The sequence below is a fragment of the Mirounga leonina genome, unplaced genomic scaffold, assembly GCF_011800145.1.
Source record: "Mirounga leonina isolate KUSES-001 unplaced genomic scaffold, KU_Mleo_1.0 Mir_165, whole genome shotgun sequence".
Taxonomy (NCBI): domain Eukaryota; kingdom Metazoa; phylum Chordata; class Mammalia; order Carnivora; family Phocidae; genus Mirounga; species Mirounga leonina.
The window spans coordinates 61,323,778-61,346,076 of record NW_023270415.1 but is presented as its reverse complement, the minus strand read 5'-3'; the positions used below and the strand labels follow the sequence as shown (position 1 = coordinate 61,346,076).

The following is a 22,299-nucleotide window of genomic DNA, read 5'->3' as shown; positions in this document are numbered from 1 at the left end:
CCCCCTGATTTAGTAACTCCCCATTTCTTCCTCACCCCCAACCCTGGCAACTCTCATTCTACTCTGTAATTCTGTGAATTTGACTATTTTAGATAGATACCTCATGTATGTGGAATCATGTAGTATTTGTCTTTCCGTGACTGGTTTATGTCCCTTAGCCTAATGTCCTCAGGGTTCATCCATGTAGTCCTATATTGTAGAAGTCAGACTTAATATGATTAAAATGACCATATTACCCTAATTGATCCACAGATTCAATGCACTCCCTATTAAAATCCTAATGGCGTTTTTTACAGAAAATGAAAAATAATTCTAAAATTCATATAGAACCATAAAAGACCCCAAATAGCCGAATCAGTCTTGAAAAAGAACAAAGCTGGAGGCATTATATTTCCTGATTTCAGAATATATCACAAAGCTGCAGTCATCAAAATGATATTGTACTGCCGTAGAGAAAGACAGATAGACCAATAGAACAAAATAGAAAGTCCAGAAATAAATCTACCCATATACAGTCAACTAATCTTCAACAAGGATGCCTAAGAAAAGTTTGAACTTCTCACGAGCTGTCTAGGGAGAGGAATATGATACTCACAGAGAAATCTAAGGGCAGCAGTTGTCAGTCACTAAGGATTTCCTTTTTCTTTTCCTTTTTTTCTTTTAGAGAGAGCGTGCGCAGGAGGGCCAGGTGGGGCAGGGAGCAGAGGGAGAGGGAGAGAGAGTCTCTTCAACAGGCTCCACACCCAGGGCAGAGCCTGACGCAGGGTTTGAGCTCACAACCCTGAGATTATGAACTGAGCCTAAATCAAGAATTGGACATTTAACCAACTGAGCAACCCAGGCGCCCCCACTAAGGATTTCTGAAGCCCTTTTGTGCAATAATGTTTTAGGTTCCACATAAATTGCCATACCCCTTTCTCTAAAATTACAGAGTATTTTAATGTTTTTCATTGATGGCATATATACTTGAACTACCACAAATATTGTAGAATGGTTTTTAATGTCCTGGCTTTTTTTCCTTTTTTCTTTTTTTAATATCAAGAAAATTGAGTTTCTAACTCTGTTGTTGATTCTGCTTCTGCTGCCGGCCAGTCTGCTAGCTGGCTGATGAAGTAGCCCAGTTCTCTTCCTAGAGTAACAGTGAGAGATCTGTACCCACGGGGGCTGTGAATTAGGCAAGCCAGGCTGAACACAGCCCCCAGAACATTCCTTCCCTCTGGTACTCAGGTATGTGATCTCCGTGGCCCCTGGGACCTCCAAAACGAAAGAGGAGTACGTGACCTAGCAAAATCCTCCCTGGCCCGAATGGTGTATGTGGGAAACATTGACTCATGAAAGGCCAGACAAAAGTGATATGTGTAGTTCTTTCCCATGTTGCCTTTCTCCTTCCTTTTATGATTTTTTTTTAAAGAATGCATCCTCATCAAAGGAAACCTGGGACATAAAAGGAATAAAAAAACATCAGCCATAATCTCTCCAGTTATACACCAACGCGCCCTGTGAGTTTGACGTGGGTAACTTGGGAGTTTGTCTCGGAGAGGAGAGCACTCCAGGAAACTGAATTGTGGTTGTCCACTTTCTACCATTTCACCAAAGCTGGTGTGGATTTCACCTTCTGAAGCAGTTGTTTTGGCCTTGCCTCTGAAGATTTTGTTTTCCGTCCTGCCCCCGCCCAAACTTGCTGGTGTTTCCCCCTCTCGTTCGCAGTCTGTCTTTGCCCAGCTGCCTGCATATTGAACAGCGACTGTGCTGTCATTGACAGTCGTGGTGAAGAGCTGGTGCCGAGGGGCGCCTGGGTGGCTCAGTCGTTAAGCGTCTGCCTTCGGCTCAGGTCGTGATCCCAGGGTCCTGGAATCGAGCCCTGCATCGGGCTCCCTGCTCAGTGGGAAGTCTGCTTCTCCCTCTCCCTCTGCTCGTGCTCTCTCTCTCTCTCAAATAAATAAACCTTTAAAAAAAAAGAGCTGGTGCCGAGCCCAAATGTCTGCTCTGGGAGATGTTGTTGTTATGTTACAACTTTCTGTTTCCTGTTTTAGAACAGCTCCGATGTTTTTATTTGCATATATTCTTGTCATTATGTCACCAAGAGAGCTGAATGTTGCTTTCCTGTATCTATTTTGGTAGATTCCATTAGTTTTGTTACCATCCATGACCTTTTATTAAGACTTCGCTGAGTTCTGCAACGCTGAACAATCCGACCAAATTGGAATTAATTTATCACTCTCGCGTACCTGTCTCTCAGGACAAGCAGATTAATAACCAATAGCCAAATGCCATGAAAAGCTGGAACTCTTGTCTTTTCGGGCGGTTGGAATTCTCTTCCAGAGCACTTTGCAAAGAGCTATCATTTATATTGTACGTACAAACGGGCAGCGTATGGTTCACTTGACGTCATAACATCAAATTGTGGCTTATATAAAAAGGGGAATATATTGGTAGGTTAATGTGTGATATTCCCTCTGGACGCCTGGGTGGCTCAGTCAGGTGGGCGTCCGACTCTTGGTTTCAGCTCAGGTCATGCTCAGCGTGAAGTCTGCTTGAGATTCTCTTCTCCCTCTGCCCCTTCCCCCCCATGTGCTCTCTCTCTGTCTCTCTCTCTTTCTCTCTCTAGAATAAATAAAATCTTTAAAAAAAATACATGATACTCCCTTTACTCATTCATAACCATAGCCTACCTAGTTTTCTGGAGACTATGTAGTCACAGTAGCTTTTGGCATTTTTCTAATGGACTAGTTTCTTGTGATCATGACAAAACAATGAAGTCAACCTATATGACTCTTCGAAGAGGCCACTGACATTTAGAAGAAGGTGTGATTATGAAAATTGAGCAGAGTAACTTTTTTCTAGTCTTTTTTGGCAACCTAGGTAATTTTCTGAGTAAATAAAAATAAATTGTCCTTGACTTATCAAGGATCCATAACATTGATGGTTTCTCTACCTTCTCCAAGGATATTTTACTTCCACTTGACCTTGAGTTCTAATTGCGGGCTAACATTTGCCTGACAGTGCTGCTCCTTTACCCGTGGCCTCCATGCTTCTTCAGCTTTGGGCATCCAGATACACACTCTGGGCCACAGATTTAGGATCTGCTTTGGCAAGTGAGCTTGTCCTTTTGTTCTTACTGTAAAGCTATTTCATTGCTCCTCTGTGGAATAGTCTTGAGTCAAAAAAATTTGCTACCGCCTCCTTCCCCTCCATGAAATTCAGATATAGCCTTAGTCACAATGCCATAAGTAACTTTCTTATTAAAGCAGCTAACAGAGCATTCCTGCTCCAGCCCAGGCCCCCATGTCTTTCTGATTAGTTACATGTTAGCGAAGCAAGCATGCAGAAAGAGGTGAGCACAAGAGGGCAGTTGCTAATCACAAGGAATCTCCTCTAAGAGTATAGACTCCATAAATGAAATAGACCTTGAACTATAGGTGAAGATAGGGAGCAAGCCCAGCAAACCTACCAGAAACCCAAGAAGTACGTGTCAGAGCTCCAGATCCAAACAAGTTCACATACAGACATTAAGCAATTGGTCCAATGTTGAATATCAACACCTTTATGTCAATAATAATAATAGTGGTAGTAATAATTTGCTGTGTTAATTAAGCTTCCCATGTTCAAGGCACTGTGCTAAGCACTTACATGATCTCCGTTACAACCTTCTGATGTTACTACTGTATCCCCATGTTATAAATGAAGAGATAGAATCTTTGAGAGATCAAATAATTTGTCCAAGAAAGCACGGCTAGTAAATGGTAGAACCAAGAATTCCCACCTTGGTCTAATTTCTGTGTCCCCGTGTTTAACCATTAAATCTATATTGCTGGTAAAAATAATGATATCCCTATGGTGGGTTCAACTGGCCATGTTCAATTCAACTCATATTTCTTGAATAACTACTATATAAAAGCCATTCTTATAGCCATAAACTGTGTAGCAGGATGGACAGGACTTAGCTCTTTCCTTTAAAATCATGTAACCTGGTAGAGAACGGTGATGACTGGACGTGTATGATGTTTGACACATCGTGGTAGGTTGGGGTAAGTGCTCAAGCCAAAAAGAGAGGCCGGGGAGCAGAAGAGTCCTTGGGGTAAGGTCACAGGTGTGTGCACATAGAAGTGGAGAGGCTCAGAGACATTCCTTTAGAAGCCCCTTTGTAGATCATTTGGAGTCCCTGGCATGGGCATGTCTTGGAAGTGTTTGGGGGATAATGTCTTTCAGCCTCTCCCCAAAGCTGATAGCTCCCTTCTGTGTAGAATGTGGTTTTCCATGTGTTAAGACTGAGGATTTGTGAGACCCTAAGCAACTGATAAGCTGTTACCAAATCTTAGAGGGGACTTTAATTTCCATGCATTAAAGGTTAAAGCTGATCCCCAGTAAGTACTGTTTGTACCTGATGCCTGTTAAGGACATTTCAACTTAGGGGTTGGTGATTTTTAGCCGATCTGTACACTAACACCTGAATGCTAAGAAGTATAAAAGCCTAACCCAGGTCGGTTATTTCGATCAAATGGCATCTCATTGTTTGAGAGTTATAGTTATTATGTGTTCACCTTGTGTTACAGATCCCTTCTACAATCAGGTCTATTCATCAGGATAAAATCCTAGCACTTAGACAGCAGACACAATTCTTGTGGGAGGCTTATTTTTCTTCAGTTGAGAAGATTGTATTAACTACACTAGAGGTAAGTGAGACCCCTTGGCTCTTGGTCTTGAATAATGGTCCTTTATACACTTCTGTTGGCCTTCTCTTTTGTTACTCGTGAGGCGTAATTGGTCAAATGGGACAAAACTGAATTTTTTGTACTGGGATATGTCAATTAACCCTCTTTTACCTGCTCTGCCATGCCCAAGCAAATCCCTCCGTTCCTCCCATAACTCCACAGAGGAAAACTGACAGGAGGAGGAATGACCCTTCTTGGCACAGGGATCGGCTCTGTCTTCCATCATTTCAGCAATATGTGGTTAATGACTGTCCTCCCATCCTTCACACTCAGTGGCATCCTTTGAAGACTTGTTTCTGGAGCCCAGTTAGAGATCAGATAGTGACCAAGTAGGGGAAATCTTCTACAGAACATTCTAGAAATGTTAACAGTTTACTGGGCGCCAGTGGCATTGGTTCTCAAGACATGCATCCCAACCAGCATCAGTGTTGCAAGGATGTTTTAAGAAGAAAACCGGGATTACACTTATCTGGTGCAGAAAATCTCCTAGGCATATGGGTGCCCCTTGTAAGTTGCTTTTTTTTTTTTTTTTTTTTTTTTTTTTTTAAGGCAGTAAGGAAAAAGGAGAGGGAAGCATGGAGATGATTAAAACCTTTGGAAGTAGAACAGATAGTGATGTCCTGAGGCTACACCACAATAGCACAAAGAGCTAAGAAAAGAGTTAGAAAAGGGCACACTCATGAATTACAGACCTGCAGGAAGGAGAGCAGAGGTCCTCTGATGAGGCACACCATTGAGGTGATTCTGAGGTGTTCACATAATGCCACGGGGGCATCTGTGGCCTCACTTTGGAGTATTTGCTTTGGAAAAGTGTTTATTGCTCCGAAAGCTAATGTAATTTGCAGCATACACTGAGGAGTCTGAGTAATACCAAGAAAACTGAAAATCACCCTGTTTTGTCCACACTGCTGTTCTCTTGCCATCCTGGGTATCAGAGCCTGTGCTGGCCATGCCCTGGGCACAGTGGGGCATTTCCCTACCCCAAGCCAAGCCTGGGCTCCTGCTCTGGTCAGAGTATCTTCTCAGGAATGGTGCACATTTTTTTTTTTTTTTTCATCCTGGAACTAGGTGAAAGGGGCTCTTTAGGAGCCAGGCTCACCCCATGAAGGGGACAAGGTCAGAATGGCCTCCAGGGGCTTCCTTCTTGCAAGCAAACCTCTTGTTCCTTAAAATTGATTGCATTTATTCATCTGTTCATAGCAGCAGGTTTGAATATGTAATAGATTTTACTCTTCTATCCTGTTTTCCATCCAAGACCTTTCCTAGGCCCTTCATAAGGAAAGTTGAATGTCAATTTTTTTTTCTTTGTGGAATGAGTGCTTTTTATGAAGAGTACATGTTCATTTTAGAAAATAATGGAAGATACTTAAAGCATAAAAATAAAATAATCTACCCATACAAAATCACTGTTGACATATATATATATACACACACAAACATATATATTCGTTTTTTCTAGGCAAATTTATACACATGTTGTAATTTTTAAGGAGTCTTTCAGGAGTGTCTAGCTGGCTGGGTCAGCAGAGCCTGCGACTCTTAAGCTCAGGGTTGTAAGTTCAAGCCCCACGTTGGGTGTGGAGCCTGCTTAAAAATAAATGAATCAATAAAGAGGAGTCTTTCTAAACTTAGTTTATGTTTTTTTCTCCTTTTAATAATGTATTGTTAACATTTTCTCATGCTGTTGGATTTTTCTGCAATTATTTTAATGACTATATAATATTCCATTCATGATATCACTTAATTCTTTCATTATCCTCAGTTTGAAGATATTGCCATTGTTTCTGCTTTTTCATTATTAGACACATTGTTGAAGCAGATAGCCTCAGCACTAAATTGTTCTGCGGGTTCAAGATTACTTCCTTAGGATTAATTCCTTGAATACAAAGTCCTGGTTTAAAGAATATGACATATGCTAAGATTTCTAATAAATTGTCAATTTTCCTGCAATAGAATGAAATTAATTTATATTCCCTCCAACTTATATGAGAGGACCTGTTTTTATTATTTCTGGTATTTTTCACTTCTACCAATACTGGACATTATATCTTTCAAAATGATAAATCATTATTTTCTTAATTTATATTTCTTGGGATAATAGTAAGAATGATTTTTTTCATATTTCTTAGGCAACTCACAAAGAAAGAAATAGAAATGGCCACAGCATTGTCCCGTAGTGACATAATTTTTTAAGAGCTCATAAATTTTTCTCATAAATTTTTAAGAGCTTATTATATTAAAAATATTAACCCTTTGACTCTTTTGTTGCAAATATTTCCCCCAACTTGTGGCATCCCTTTCTCTTTTGTTTATAATGAGGCAATCTTTTCTTCTGTGGCTTTTCCATTTGCTACTGTTCAGAAAGGACCTTTTGACACATAATTTATATACACACACTCCCTTATATTTTTCTAGTACTTCCGCGGTTAACTTTTTACATTTAGCTATTTAATCCAATTTACTTTTATACATATGATCTGTACTGAAAAGTCTATTTCTTTTTCTTCTTTGACAGATTGTTAGGTAGTTTGTCCCAATATACGAAGTTGTCTTGCCTCAATATTGTCACATGCCACGTTTATGCACCTCTGGGTCTGCTTCTGGCCTTTTGATTCTGCCCTGTTGTCCACTCTAAAACACAAAGGCCACATATTTTCATTTTTCCTACCTTTTGCCCTCCTTTGGTGGACCTCCATTTATTTAACTAATCTACTGTTGGCTATTAATGTTGTTTCTAGTTGTTTGTTTTGTAGAGATCTAGATATAGATGTCTTTAATCCAAGCAATGCGTTTCTTCATGTATCTTAGGCTATATTTCTATTTTTCTGGGATGGAGTCCTTAAAGTGGGATTATTACTAAGCCAGAGTCTAGGTTCATGATCTGCATGCCAAATTACTCTTTAAGAGGATGCATCATTCTGGACTCTCATAAGCCCTCTGCGGGGAGACCTTCTCTAGCGGCCCTCTTGTTAGCCTTAAGGATCATAATTAAAACACACACACACACATACACACACACACACACGACTGTGCAGATTTGCCAGATGAAAGATGGCATCTCCTTAATTACATTTCTTTTGAGTATGGTTTATTGCATAGAGCTGATCTCTTGCCTATTCAGTTAGCAGTGCTCAATTATCCTGTAAGAACAGTTGGATGTGTTAGATTCATCAGAATAGAATCTCAAGTCAAGCTGTTGTCATCTCTGTGCTAGAAAGGCCTTCCGCTTGGATTTAAGCCATGCAGTTCTTCAGCGACAAAGTTGTTTTGAAAACACTATGAACTATGTACTTCATTCAAATTTATAGCAACTGTCAAATTCTCCTTATATCGTTCCAAGATTGGATTGTAACAGTTTGACCCCTCAACCGAATTGCATGAAAGATACCATCCAGTTTCCCTTTTTAATTCAGAACTCAGATTACCCCAGAATTCAATGTAAATAGAAAAGCAGAGAACATAGCAGAAAATGCCATCCACATACACAAATAAAGCCAACATGTTTATGAGAACGACTTAAGTATCACATGTCAAAAATGCCTACTTGGCTTAGAACTTAGATGATATAAGTCAGTATGTGTTGGAGCTCCTAAGTTATGAAGATAATTCAAAGTTACCCTTAGACAACATAGATTTGAGGATCCTTTGCTTTCAGGATGTTCTACACTCAGACTCTCAAACCCTGGGCCTTTCTTCCTGTTTGCTGTACTCTAGGCCATGGGAAGGGGATGACTCTGTGTTTGGAGAGTATGAGCCTTAGTGTTGCAGGTGATGCTTAGACACAACTGGAAGCAGGACCCCTTCTTTCCAGTGCCCGTATCAAGTTGTTAATACATTACAGTGCCCCGCACTCTGTCATACTTGGGACTTGGACTGATAGAAGCTTCCTAATTCTGCATCTTGGAATTAAGGAGCCGTTGGATCAGAGCTAGGCTCTTTGGAGCTCAGTTTTTGTGTGTGTATGCAAATTGAGAAGTAATGATGGGGAGAGTGATAAAATATTGCAGAGACAGTGTTCCTTCATAGATGCCATTGTTTGTCAGAATATTACACAGCAGTAACCTGGCACTGATGATTGAACCATGAGAGCTCAGTCAGAATCGAGGTGAGTGAAAGAAAAGTACACACGACTGTAATAATGTGTGAGAAGAACTAATGGTAGTTTGGACAGCACATTTTTAATGGAGTTTTATGAAGTATGCGCCAATTTTTCCTCTTTCTCTCTTACCTAACAATGCACATTCAAACCATGGTATTGCTGATGCTGTTGTGTGGTGGGATATTAAAAACCAGTGAGATGATGGAAGTAGAATGCTTTGGCTCCAAGTGGGGTAGCATTCGGTGGCACTGTGTGTGTGAGGCAGCCTTGCATTGGTCAAAAGACCAAATCGGGGCCACACAGAATGATAGTAACCTGTAACCAATAGTCCATTATTCATAAAACAGGTGGCACAGAAAAAAGAAAAGTAAGGAGCCTGTCATTCTTCCCTTTGAATTCATATTAATGAGAAATATTATCCTTATCAGGGGTGTCAGTTACATCTGTAATGAAAAGCTTTTGTATTGTGTATGTGTGTCTGTGTGTATGTTGTTGATTTTCTTTATAGCAACTTCTAAGTGTGATGTCTTCTTCCACAATAAAGAGTGAGCTCTAGTACTCTGAAAGGATCCTGGGAGCTGTCCAGTTTAGCAATAGGGAAAATTGGACATTAGGAGAGGAACAGAACGACTTTTCTGTTTGGTGAAATGAGATCCATGCTCTTTTAGACTTTTGAGAAGGCAAGTGGTTACAGACCCTTTAGAAAATGTTTGTCAGTACGTATGAACAGCCTTAAAAATATTTATGCCCATTGACAAACTTCTAAAGAATCAATTCTAGATGGGGTAAATTTTAATTCATAACTACATTCATTGCTTTGCATGAAAAAATTTACACTATCGTTGGTCATTTAGGCTAAGTAACCCATGAATACTATTAATAATATGGAAAGTTATCTATAATATATAATATCTATGATATTATAGCAGTGTAAAAATGGAAAAATCTATGCCTAGAAAATGAATGCAGGAATGAGATTTTTTTTTTTAAGGCAAAAAAGTCAAGTCTTAAGTGTAAAAACTTAGGTAGCTATTCCTAACAAATTCTGAGAGGTTATTATAATTTATGTGATATTTTATTGTTCTATTACAAATGAGAAAAGTGAGACATAAAAGTGGCAAATTGCTTGGCCCAGATTAAATTAAATATTTGCTGTTGCTTTTGTACCTTTGTTGATATCTTCTTATCAAGATTCATTTGAAGAGAGTATGACATGCTCATTGCTATCTCGGAAGAATACTATAACTTGTTGTATCCTTGAATTCAAAACAATAACAGTGTTGTGATGCTGAAACAGAAAGAGTATGACAATGAGAAGCATACTGCCGAAAGATGGTGACCCATTTTGTGGCATCCCTTGGATACATGTCATTTGTAAATGTGTGGGACTTATGATGCTGTCTACTTTCAATTTATTCTGTGTCTTGATATCCGAGTTCATTTAAGTAACCACATGCTAGAAAGTACATAAATCTGGAAAGCAAGAAAAGTGGATCTAAACAAAAAGCTGTAAGGGAAAATAGACAGTAGATTTGGAAGATATAAATAATATAAAACTAGGATAAATGGTATATGAAGTGAAATTGCTCACCATATGAAAACCCTTCACAACCGTAAGAAGTTTCTCATAATTAATGCCTAGACAACAGCTTTTTAACACATCTCTGTTGTCCCAAAGAAAGTAAATGTTAATAATTTAGCTAGGTTCCTAAACTCTCCACCAAATTAGAAACTTCTACCTAGCCATGTAAAATCAGCAGTTTTGATCTGGGGGAAAGAGAAAAATGCAGAAATCATTGAACTAAAATATTTGAGTTCTTCCGAATTACCTCCTTGCTTCCTTTCTTCTCTCTCATTAAGAAATGTAAACATGATAAGGTTTGCAAAATAAATGTAGCTCACTTTATTACTTATCTATCACTATGTGGGATGAGACGATTGTGTTAATAACCTTAAATGATAAAGCTCCATTGAAAATGGTCTTTACTTAAAGTCACATTGCATTAAATGGGGGCCTTGAAAATAATGATTTAGGTCTTAAATCTCTTGAGAGACATGGCAGACTTTTTTTTTTTTTTTAAGTACAGAAAAAAATTGCTGCAAACATGAAATCCTGTATCAAGTTAATTATTTGCCAAATCATGTCTTAATGAGTGGATGGTATAATTACAAGAGTTTGAAAGTCACAGAGAGAAATCTGTAAAGTGGACTAATCACGTTCATCTGACAAATGATTCAGGATGGGAGAATGTTTGACTCTAAATGTAGAATTTAATGATCTGCGAGGTCCCAAAGTCCAAAGAAACTAATGAACTAGCATGGCTATTAGTCTTCATATGCCATGGTGCTTGTCCTATTATGTGGGATGTTTTGAACAATTGTTAACTCACTGCTTTTTGAGATGAAATGTAGAAAAACTTCAGCTAACCAGTACCCCAGAGTCCTACAATTGACTTTGAAGGGAAACAAAATATGACAGATAAATCTGCCTCCCCAATTAAAGGAACAAATTGGAACTTCAACAGTTTCTAGAATGTTCCATGCCTCCTGTACCCTCCCAAACCGGTCTCCACATGCACATCTCTGTGGACCGAGAACAGATCTTCCTGGCTCAGCCATCAAGGAAGCTGTTCCATGCACTTTGCTTTGAAATGAGAATGTACTTATTATTATAGAAAGACAAGGTAGAATTTATGGTAAAACTGAAGTTTAATTAGGAAATTTCATTAGCCATCATTCACCTTTTTCTCTCTCCCACTCTCTTCCACTGCTCTGTCATCTGTCTGTGTCCCGGACGCTTTTATCAGTGGAAAATTTGGGGATAGAGTCACTACTTTGAGGGACATCATTCCTCACATTTGGATTGAACATGCTCCTTATCAAATACCATCAAGGTCTCATTCTCACCACATACTGTGTTTTTATCTTCTAGATTATTCAGGACAGAATATTCAAGCACATATCACGTAACAGTTTAATATGGAACAAACATCCTGGAGGATTGTTCGTACTACCACAGTATTCATCTTATCTGGGAGACTTTCCTTACTACTATGCTAATTTAGGTAAGTGAGTTCCTTCCAGGGTGCTGCCCCTTGTTTACCCTCCAGATGTTGTCCAGACTCTGAGTCCCTTGATTTCTCCATCCTGTAGCAGGGTCTTCCCACCAGCCTACATTGGAGATGGCTTTCTAGAACCCTATCCTTAAACGGTGTATCAGGATCAAGAATTATAAATCCAGCAGAGCATTGCAAAATGAAAAAACTCCTTTCTTGTCTAAGCAGCTGGACTTCACATAGAGTAGACTCATTCCTTTTTGAGAAACAGGTTCCCCAAACTACAGATCATTTCGAACATGACGATGGGTTTGCTATAATTTTACGTCTTCTCGTATATAAGATCGAACCAGGAGAGCTCTCCCTAATTTCTTTTTTCTTTTTTCTTTTTTTCTACAATCTCAACTTCTCTCTCTCCTACCAAAGAAAATTTGAATTAATAAAGGGGAAGGAGAAAGATTTAAGAATGGATGACGAGATAACTCTGTTCACGCATTTAACATTTATTGTGCTTGTCTTATGTACTCTGTTAATGCAATGCTAGGTGTTTAGAAACAAAAAGTCAGATGAGATACAATCTCTGCTCTCAAGCAGCTTTTCGTCTAATCATAATGGGGAAAGAGAATGGACAGAGGGAGAAAGCTCTCCAAAAGGCTATTGTTACTGCCGTAGACCCTCTGTACATGGAGCCCCACTTGTGCTAGCGTTAGTAACATTTTAGACCTTTTCCCTCATTCACAGTTCCGAGTTGGAGAAACTCTGGGATAGTAAAGCATCTTTCAAGTCAATGTGGGAAAAAGATTCTAGATTTTCCACCCTGTCCCGATATTCTCCGTAGCCATCTCACCTCTTTTTTTTTTTTTTTGAGTTGTGCGTGTTTAATTTGAAACTGATAAAAAGAAACTTAAAAGAAGTGGTGGCCCGAAATACCAACCAGTGACAAAGAACCCTTTCAGCCAAATCAAACATATTATGGGGACTGTATTAAAATCAGTGAATGGCCCACACAGGGTAATGTATTTAGAATTTGGTAATTTTCAGAAAAAGGCCAGAGTCAGTAAAAAATGTCTACATATTTCCTGCGAGCAGTGAGATCTCCATGTGGAGGGAGCACATTAGAAGTGTGTACATGGGGCGCCTGGGTGGCTCAGTTGGTTAAGCGACTGCCTTCGGCTCAGGTCATGATCCCGGGGTCCTGGGATTGAGCCCCGCATCGGGCTCCCTGCTCAGCGGGAAGCCTGCTTCTCCCTCTCCCACTCCCCCTGCTTGTGTTCCCTCTCTCGCTGTGTCTCTCTCTGTCAAATAAATAAATAAAATCTTTAAAAAAAAAAAAGTGTGTACGTGATGCTTCCTAAACTAGTACAGGAAAATGTAGACGTGGTGCTTGTCCTCACCAGGAGAAAGGAAACCCCTCCACCCTATTTCTTCTTCTTCGGCAAAGTTTTGAGAAAGTGGAGAAGTCAGCTTCTTTCTAACATGCAATTAAAGTACCAATCGGATGATCTAATTTGCTCTACAAAACACTCGCAGAATCCTTTAGTAGACGTTGTCTGATTCCTACCTTTATTCTATCAACATCAAAGCTTAACTCGAATGTCACTGCACACTCTTGTTTGCATTGAAGCTACCAAAACACAAAATTCCTGGGTCTGAACTACGGAAGTTTTAGAAAGCTTTTAAATGTGTCTCCAGTTTCCTAGTGAGTTCTTCCGGAAAACCTCATTTGGGGGGAGAAGCCATCTCGCTGCTTTCTCTTCCGTGGCTCCTGCTCGTTTTACATATTTATCTAAACCTTTCCACCCAGGGCTTCAGAGCACGCAGCAGCGGAGGTCTGGGTCATGTACTTCTTCCCTCAGCTTATGTCAGAGCCACACAAAAAGAGCTTCTCGACAGTGTAGAGGCTTCTGCTCCAAAATGATGATGATGGGGCTGAGGGATAGCTGTGAACAATATTGAGCACTTAACTGTTCGCTGGGCCCTGTTCTCACTGCTGTGTCTGCATTCACGCCTTTCATTCTGTTCTCCTCACAGCCCCATAGGTTTGATGCTCTGACTCTCAGCCCCGTTTCACGGCTTTGGAGACACCGAGGGGAAGATCCCAGCCCCAGTGAGCAGGAGCAGAGGGACTCACACCTAGACAGCGAGGCTCTGGGTGCTGTTCTTTGAACGTTTACCACTTGCTGGTCATTATTGGAAATAGTATTAATCAGGCCAAAAAGACAAAAAAAAACACCCCAAAACCCTTAACTCTATTATGAAGAATAAGAGCTCTTCAAATACCCAGGGAGAGAGCACATTTCCTTAAATCCACCTTACAATGTCAGTGGCTGGAGTAGACTCTTCTGGGAGTAGAGGGTGGTGAGTGGTGGGCTGTGTGTTCAGACTTCGGGTCCCTAAAAAGCTGCAGGGAGGTCAAAGACACATCCCCAGGGGAGGACAGGTTATCCGAGGAAGAGCGTACAGGTGGACGTGGAGCTGTAAGTTATCAAGGTCTCAGGCAGCAGTTAACCAGCAGCTTTTCACCTTGTTTTTGTTCTGTCAGGACAGAAGAGGGAAAGGAAAAATACACGAGGAGGGAACATCAGCTTCAGGGCGAGGCAATGGAGCGAGGAGGAATGATTTTCTAAGTGTTGTTTCCCGGTGTTTCATTGGGCTTCTCTGGCGTTTCTATTTCAGGTTTAAAGCCCCCCCCCAAATTCACTGCAGTCATCCACGCAGTGACCCCCCTGGTCTCGCAGTCCCAGCCAGTGTTGAAGCTTCTCGTGGCTGCAGCCAGATCGCAGTACTGTGCCCAGGTGAGTGGGGGGCCAACCGCCGCTCCTGCCTCCTGCAGACCCTGCTTTTACCTGCTCTGTGCTCTGCTCCCTGGGGCTCATCCAGCGGCATGCCCTGTTACTCCCCTTTCACTTGTCATGCTTGTTACTCCTCCCTTTCATCCGATTAGCTAAACATTCTTAGAAGTGAAATTTAGCACAGGTAAGGGACGGGTTACAAAGAGATGTTTCACTGGGGTAAAGTTAAAACATATATACCAACACGTTCTTGAAAGAACGCGTAAGGACGTCATTTTGTTTTTAAACGTCAAAGTGTTACGATAACCTCAGACATGCCATGGGAGGACCCAGAAGACGGAAGTTTTCAACGGAAGAAACAGACTTGTTGGTGTCAGGAGGTGTCCACTTTTCTTTCGTAGCACCTGTACCTTCATTATAAAATTGGGAGCAGAAGATTCTATCTATGATAACAGAATTTTCCAAATCAGTGTCACTCCCATACTCTTTCCACAGTGGCATTTCGGATTTGTAAATTAGGTTGTACAAGAAGGCTTACAAACCTGGAAAGAATTAAATCATATTGAAGTATGCCCTTCTGAACTGAACACACTTATTGGGAATAATAAAGTCACATAAAATCAGCAACCATTCTAGAGAATCCAAATCATGAGCTCACCCTACTAGTTAAATCTTGAATTCTCCTCTCTCCCACACTGCCTGGAGTAGCACCGCTTCCCAGCCAATGTTCTGGAGCTCACTACCCATTTTTATTTAATTTTGGTCAGTGTTGGTATCTCGCTCATCAAACAATATCAGAATTTAAGAAGCCACTGTATCAAGATTCAGCGACCCTGAAATTTACTTCTTTTCTCCCCAGCTTTCTCCTGCCCTCTTGATGTAGTTTTTTTCAGGGTTCTCTTTTTGTCCTCTCTCTCTCTAGTTATTGAGGTGACTGGGTTCTGGAGATTGTGTGAGAGGGGGGCTCTCTTTAAAATTCAAGTTTGATGTCTCCCTCTCTGCCTTGCTTAGGCCTCTTTCTGTCTCTAAGAAGAAGCTGGGTGGAGGCCTCACTAAAGTCAGCCTTACCAAGCCGTTCATGGCCTCCTGTCCCTTTCAGATCATAGTTCTATGGAATTGTGACAAGCCCCTACCAGCCAAACACCGCTGGCCTGCCACAGCTGTGCCTGTCATTGTCATCGAAGGAGAAAGCAAGGTAGGACGAAAAGGGGCCCTGAGCATGGAACCGCCGTGGACTGTTTGTTTCTCTGTGGGGCGCCGTGGGTGTTGGCCCTAGACAGCTTCTTCCTGCCCCCCCCCCCCCCCCGGGGAGCTTCTGGCTCTGGACTCTTTTTCCTAAAATTTTCCCTGTCACTGAAAATCCTCAGCTTTGACAGCTCTCAGTTCTTGAATTGGGGATTCGTGGGTCCTAACACCACCTCTTTAGGAGCTTTGTGGCCCCGCATATCCTTTCCTTCTCTGACCGTCGGTTTCCTCCTCATCTACAAAATGGAAGTAATAACATATTCCTAGGGTTGCTACTAGGATACAATGAATTCAGGGCCTGGCAATAGGGATCCTTGTATAAACGAAAAGGATCAAGACAAAGCTGCTGACGGCGGCCAAGCATGAGGTTTGCTTAGCTGGTTCATCAGGATCGGTTGTGTCTTTCAGAATAGTGGCTCGTCCTCACATTTATCTTCAAAAGGACATCTGCACTTTAATTCCATATGGGTGTCTCCATCAGAGACTCACACGTGCTGCCTAGCTGTCCCCTTGCTTCCATTCTCCAATTCATTTTGCCTGGAACTGAATGATCTTCTAATCATCTCTCAGCCTTAAGGGACTCTATTTGCTAATGCTCGAAATCAGCATTTGAGGCCGTGTGTAATCTGGCCTGGCCACCCTTGCCGTCTTCTTCTCTCTCATTGCTTCCCCCACCCAGACCCTGTCCTCTCACCAAATTTGATCATTCACAGTTCTCTAAATTGCACTGTATCCCCTCCTGCCTCTAATTCTTGCCTTTCCCTTGTGCTCTAAGTCTCAATGCTTTATCTCTGTTATCAAAATTTCCATGCATTCTTTAAGCCCCTGTTCCCATGCTACCTCCTCTTTGGAATTTCTTCTGCTCTTGGCAGCCAGGGGTGAGTTCTTTTTTCTCTAGCTTCTGCTTGTTGCTTTCTTGTAGATCATATCCATTGTGAAGAAATTAGTTGCTACTAAATGGAACAGATTGGTGAAGCATGTCATCTAAGAGACATCCTTTGTTAGTCCCCAAGAAGGCAGGTCTTGAGAGATTATCTCACACTAAGTAAAACATCTTTGAGCCAGGATAAAAAATAGCAATTAGGTCAAACCATTTGAAAATCATCATTTGGCTTGCTAAAAGTAGCAGTTTCATGTAGTTCGACATGATGCAGTGAGAATTACAACTGTCACGTGGGCAAGATGATCAATGCATTATCTATTCATTTCCAGTGTATGACCGCCTGCTCTGTGCCAGGCACCATGTAGTATGTTGGAACGCAGTGCGTGATATGACGGATAAAGTCCCAGCATTCGCAGGGCTGGAGTCAAGTAACATGGTTATCCAAGAGCTGCTTCATAAGCATTTAATGAGTAAAGGTGGGAATTAGAAAATCACCTGCCTCTAGGCATGGGTCTTACTTACCCTTATGAAATCCATCTCACCAGTGCCAATGCCCGAGGTCCTAAACAGTGCTCAGATGGCTGCTGTCAACTTTGGACTTGGGAATTCATTGTTTTTTGTGCTTCCATGGGTTGACTAGCTCTCCTTCTGGTGGATAAGTCTTCCTTTGAATATGTCAGGATATCAAACAGGATCCAGTCAGACTGGGTGCCATTCTGACTTATATAGTTAGTATTGCATTTTTACACACAGATTCACTGATTGATTTTTTATTCTCACTCTGTGAGTAGTCCCAGTTTCTTTATGAACAAGATGGTGGCTCGATCAGCTGTAGCTTATAAGATATTTCACATTCTCCCAGCCATATCAATTGCTACTCGGCCTTTTGGCTAGGATCAAGTGTTGTGCATTGTCCCAGCCATATCTGTGTCTGGGCTTCTGGCCGTTTGTTGAGTCCTAGCCTCTGCCTTGGCCTGTGATTCCAGTGGGCCATTCCTTTTCCCTCACTCTCACTGCCCTGGGATTGCACCACCTAGTAAAGCATTTGTACTTAATTAAGTATCACTTCAGGCTCTGTATTCTGGAACCTCGGCCAAGACTCAGGCCCATTTTGAGGATTCAGTGAGATAGTACATTACAGGGGCTTAGCCCTGGGCCTATGATGCACCCAGGGTCCACTAAATGTCAGCTGCTCTTCTGGGTGGCATTGGAACATTACAGTTTGTTTTATGGGCTGTGAAGCGAGTTATTCAAGTCTCTGTGCCTCAATTTCTCCTTCAGTAAATGGAAGCAGTCATAATACCTAAAACAGGGTTGCTAAAAGATCAAGTGGTACAATACTAGACGTGTAAATGCACTCGGAAGTGTGGATGCACATGGTGGGTGCTTGATAAATGTTAACTCTTACTGTGCTTTGTATAATTACTTAGGGATATTCCTTATCTTCCCCATTAGGCAATAAACTTGAGTCTTGGTCATTTCCTACCCATGTTTGCTAATTCCAGAAGGGGTTGGGCTGGTATATGGTAGCTAAATATTTCTTACATGAACTAATAAGCAAAACCCATTTCACTTAGGATTGACTTTCTAAGTACTCTAGTTCCTTTCATGTTAAACCATTGAACTTTTGGAATGTGGCCGAGGCAAGGTATTTGGAAGAGAGCGTCTAGTTTCTACCCTAGAATTTGAAGTTGCTGGACGATGGGCTCATAACCTCTGTTGATGAAGCAGGTTCAGAAAAAGGAAATGGATCCTTTTATAAAACCAGTGGTTGGGAATGTAATGGGAAGGAAGTCATAGGTCCTGCTCATTCCCCATTGTACATTTCCATATCTAGCCTTGAGTTTAGGGTTGATGTGTTCACTGTTTTGGCTGCAACATTCTATTTTGAATTTATAGGCCTTGTCTGTGCAGCTCTCCCCTATAGACTTAACAAGGGAAAGGTCAGGGCATCGCTAAGCTGGCAGCTAATGGTTTCTGTGTTAGTCGCTGGACATGTAAACTGTATCAGGAGAATTGCTTCAGGCTGAGATTTCTGAGCACCGTGTATATGGGGTTGCTGATCGCTTTATATTTTATTTTATTTTGAAAGCCTGAGAAAGAAAAAGAAAACTTGACCCAGTTGACGGATGTGTAGGAGCAGACCCCGGAGCCATTTATGCTGTAGATACATCCCTTGAGCTCCCAGAGTTGGGCACTTCCCATCCTTTAATGTCAGCAGCCCTCCAGTAGCTTCATGGGCGTGGAAACCAAATCGCATAGATCAGCTGGCTTCTTGTTGTAAATACAAGCTTGAGCTTCCCGGCGGTGGAGGTCCTCAGATTTGTGGGTGTCGTAACTGTTGATATGACTTGCAGAGGAAGGTGGTGAAGATGAGGTTGCCTGATGTGCCCCCAATTCACTTTTGAGGTCCTTCTCGAACCTGAGACAGGTGTCACATAGTGGCTGAGGTGCTCTACAGAATCTCAGCGTGGGGGATGAAATGCGGGCAGGTCCGTCCTGAGCAAGACACCTAATCTTTCTATGCCTTAGCTTTCTCAGCCGTAAAATGGGGTTATTACAAAGGAGAAATGCGATGCTATTACAATGTTAGTTATTCTTATTCTCATGGTTAGTTGTTCTGCAGAGTACATTCACCACAGAGGTTTAAGGTATGACTGTCACAGAGAAGTCTCTCTAGTCTTTTTTTTTTTTTTAAGATTGATTTATTTATTTGAGAGAGAGAGAGAGCATGAGCCGGGGGAGGGGCAGAGAGAGAGAGAGAATCTAAAGCAAATTCCACACTGAGCGCAGAGCCCGAAGTGGGGCTCGATCTCAAGACCCTGAGATCATGACCTGAGCCGAAACCAAGAGTTGAACGCTTAACCGACTGCGCCACCCAGGCGCCCTGGAGTCTCTCTAGTCTTAATTTTCCAGCTGGTCCTCTCATGCCCAAAGCCCTCACCCCAGACCGCCCGCACACACCTCACCATGCCTTATCCTGGAGCTGCCCAAACTTTATTCATATACTACCTTCACAGTTTGCCTAAATCCATGGACCACGTCGGCTATTTTTAATTTAATATTTGTCTATAAATCAGCTTACTTTTCATTTCAATGAGATGATTTTTAAATAACTTTACTACTACTACCTGTTATTGCTGTAGCTACTGATACATGTGTGTATATTTTTTTTCTGATCTATGCTAACATCCGTAAAGAGGAGAATTTTTAAATGTTTGTCTATGTACCTCCCAAAACGACGTGGCCTTCCAGCGGTGTGGGCCCCACACTTGGAATCACAGCTCCATCCGTCTAGTCTCTCCAGGCCTCAGTGTGCGGGTTCTCTCCTCTGTGCCTTCACATCCGCTCAGCCCTGTTTCTGCCTCACTTCTGTTTATACCTGGTGAATTCCTACCCATCAAGTCCTCCTGCAGTGTCCTTTCTTCTCCGAGGCCTTCATCTGCCCTTCCGAGCGGCTGGTTGCAGGCTGGGACAGATCGTCTGCATCTTGATGGCTCTGCGGACTGTGAACTCCTCCGAGACGAGAGAATATGTCTCGCTTACCTTTATGTACTCCCTTTGACTAGCACACAATAGGTGCCCAACAACCGTAGAACAAATGACTACACTGATGGGACATGGAAGTCTTCAATGTTGAGGGGTGACGTGGTGGCAGAACATTCTTTTGGAGGTGAGGATGGGGGAGTTTTCCCGAAAACAGGTCTCGAAGTTTACCTCTCCTTTCCTTGATTCCTTCCCTCCTGCCTGCTCTCCACCCACTCCCAGGTTATGAGCAGCCGTTTCCTGCCCTATGACAACATCGTCACAGACGCCGTGCTCAGCCTCGATGAGGACACTGTGCTTTCAACCACGGAGGTGAGCGCCCCCACCTGAGGAGCGGGCGGGGGGCTCTTCAGGCAGTTGCCCCAAGCCCCAGGGTGCCGGCGCTTCCTTTTCCCCGGGCCATGGCCAACCTGAAAACCTTTTTCAAAACTTCCTGCAGAGTCGGCTCTAATCAACCCAGTTCCTGGGAGCACCTTGCCACCACCTGGCGCCCGGAAAAGGGCATTTTCCCCTTCGTTTTCTCTGCTAATTGGCTTCTCATTTGCATGGCTGTGCCTCACCTCTTCCCTCCTGCCTGCCCTCCTTTTGTTTTTAAACAGCACAGCTACCGGCAGGTGTGTGGTACCCAGAAGAGAAGGGGGGGCACCTGCTTAGCATCATCTTGAGACCACACGGTGCAGAGCAAACGGCCCATCCTTCCCCAGTGATCCGAATGCCTGTGTGGGTGTGTGTTGCCTTTGTTGGCGAACACTATTCTGGGTTCTGAAGGCAGCCTCTCTGTCTCAGTTTTAAGTGCTCATTTTCTTTCACCCGCACAAGAGCAAACGGTTTCACTTTAAGACTGAGACGGGAGATCCTTGCTATTTCAGATGTTCAGGTATTTGTGCCAAAAATAAGATTGCACAAAAAACGTGTGAGGAGGAGAGAGAGAGAGAGGAGGAGAGATAGATATGATAGAAAACCAATTTTTACAACTCGAATGAGTATTGATCTCAGAAACCTTACTTTAAACCATCGAGGGGACCAAAGACAGTTCTATAAAAATGTCGTATATTGGAAATGCATTATTAATAGTAGCTGCTAAAAAGCATGGAATCTGAGCTACTTATACCTTTCCCTTTCTTTTGCCCCTCTTATTCATAATCATTTTCTTTTCAATTTAAACATCGACACTTACCAGCATGCACTTTCCTGGACGCCAGTCCGATTCTAATAGCCTGCCATCCATGTAGCCGGCACTGGGTGTTAACCTAGGCTAGCAGTCCCACTGTCTCCTTCTTGAAATTCCATGGATGCTTCCAATTTCCATACGATGGAGTTGAACAGACATTATGTGCAGCCTGAACAACCCCAGGACAAAATGCCCTGGGCCTCACCTTGGTAAAAGGCTTTCTCTGCATCCCAGGCTCTATAAATACTCGGTGAATGAATGATTGAAGGGATGCATGCTGAGGGAAGCAAAGTGTGAACGCACAGCCGATTGTGTCCTGTGCAAGTTAGCAGGAGAAGGGGGCTCGGGGGGCCGGGGGGAAGATAGGTTTAATGTTCCAAGGGAACGGCAGCTATGGACTACGGGGTATGGGACACTCTGGCTTGCATGTTTCTGCTGCTTCCTGCAAGGGAAGCTGGCATCTGAGGAGCACATTCGCTCCCCAAGTATCTATCAAGGGATCTCTTTGTTCTACTCTCCGTGCCGGGTACTGGGATTACACAGTTCCTGCCAATGGCCCTCCGAGTCCTGGCAGCAAACAGAATTCAAGTCAGGTGATTCCAGCGAAGGGATTTCGGATGACTTAGGTGGGTGGGGTTAAAGACGCTGAGGTACCTGGAGAGCAGCAAAACAAGCAGCAGCTCCCCCTGCCCCTTCCCCCAGGTCTGAAGGAAATAGTGTTTCAGAGTCTCTGAGAGGTGGAACTGGGGAGAGGACCTGCCCGATGGGAGCTATGATCACGGGGGGATGTGGCAA

General features: G+C 42.4%; 1 protein-coding gene across 2 annotated transcripts in view; it reads left to right on the top strand.

Moving 5' to 3' along the window:
* The window catches only part of EXT1 (exostosin glycosyltransferase 1), a 275,750-nt gene that overhangs the window by 243,659 nt on the left and 9,792 nt on the right, over window positions 1-22,299 (top strand). Inside the window, exons 4-8 of one of the 2 annotated variants that reach the window (XM_035011799.1) lie at window positions 4,554-4,673; window positions 11,744-11,876; window positions 14,544-14,662; window positions 15,759-15,854; window positions 20,556-20,645. In XM_035011799.1, coding sequence (XP_034867690.1) covers window positions 4,554-4,673; window positions 11,744-11,876; window positions 14,544-14,662; window positions 15,759-15,854; window positions 20,556-20,645 — 558 coding nt within the window. The remainder of the gene's footprint in view (window positions 1-4,553; window positions 4,674-11,743; window positions 11,877-14,543; window positions 14,663-15,758; window positions 15,855-20,555; window positions 20,646-22,299) is intronic. The other variant, XM_035011800.1, reaches the window with a different exon arrangement.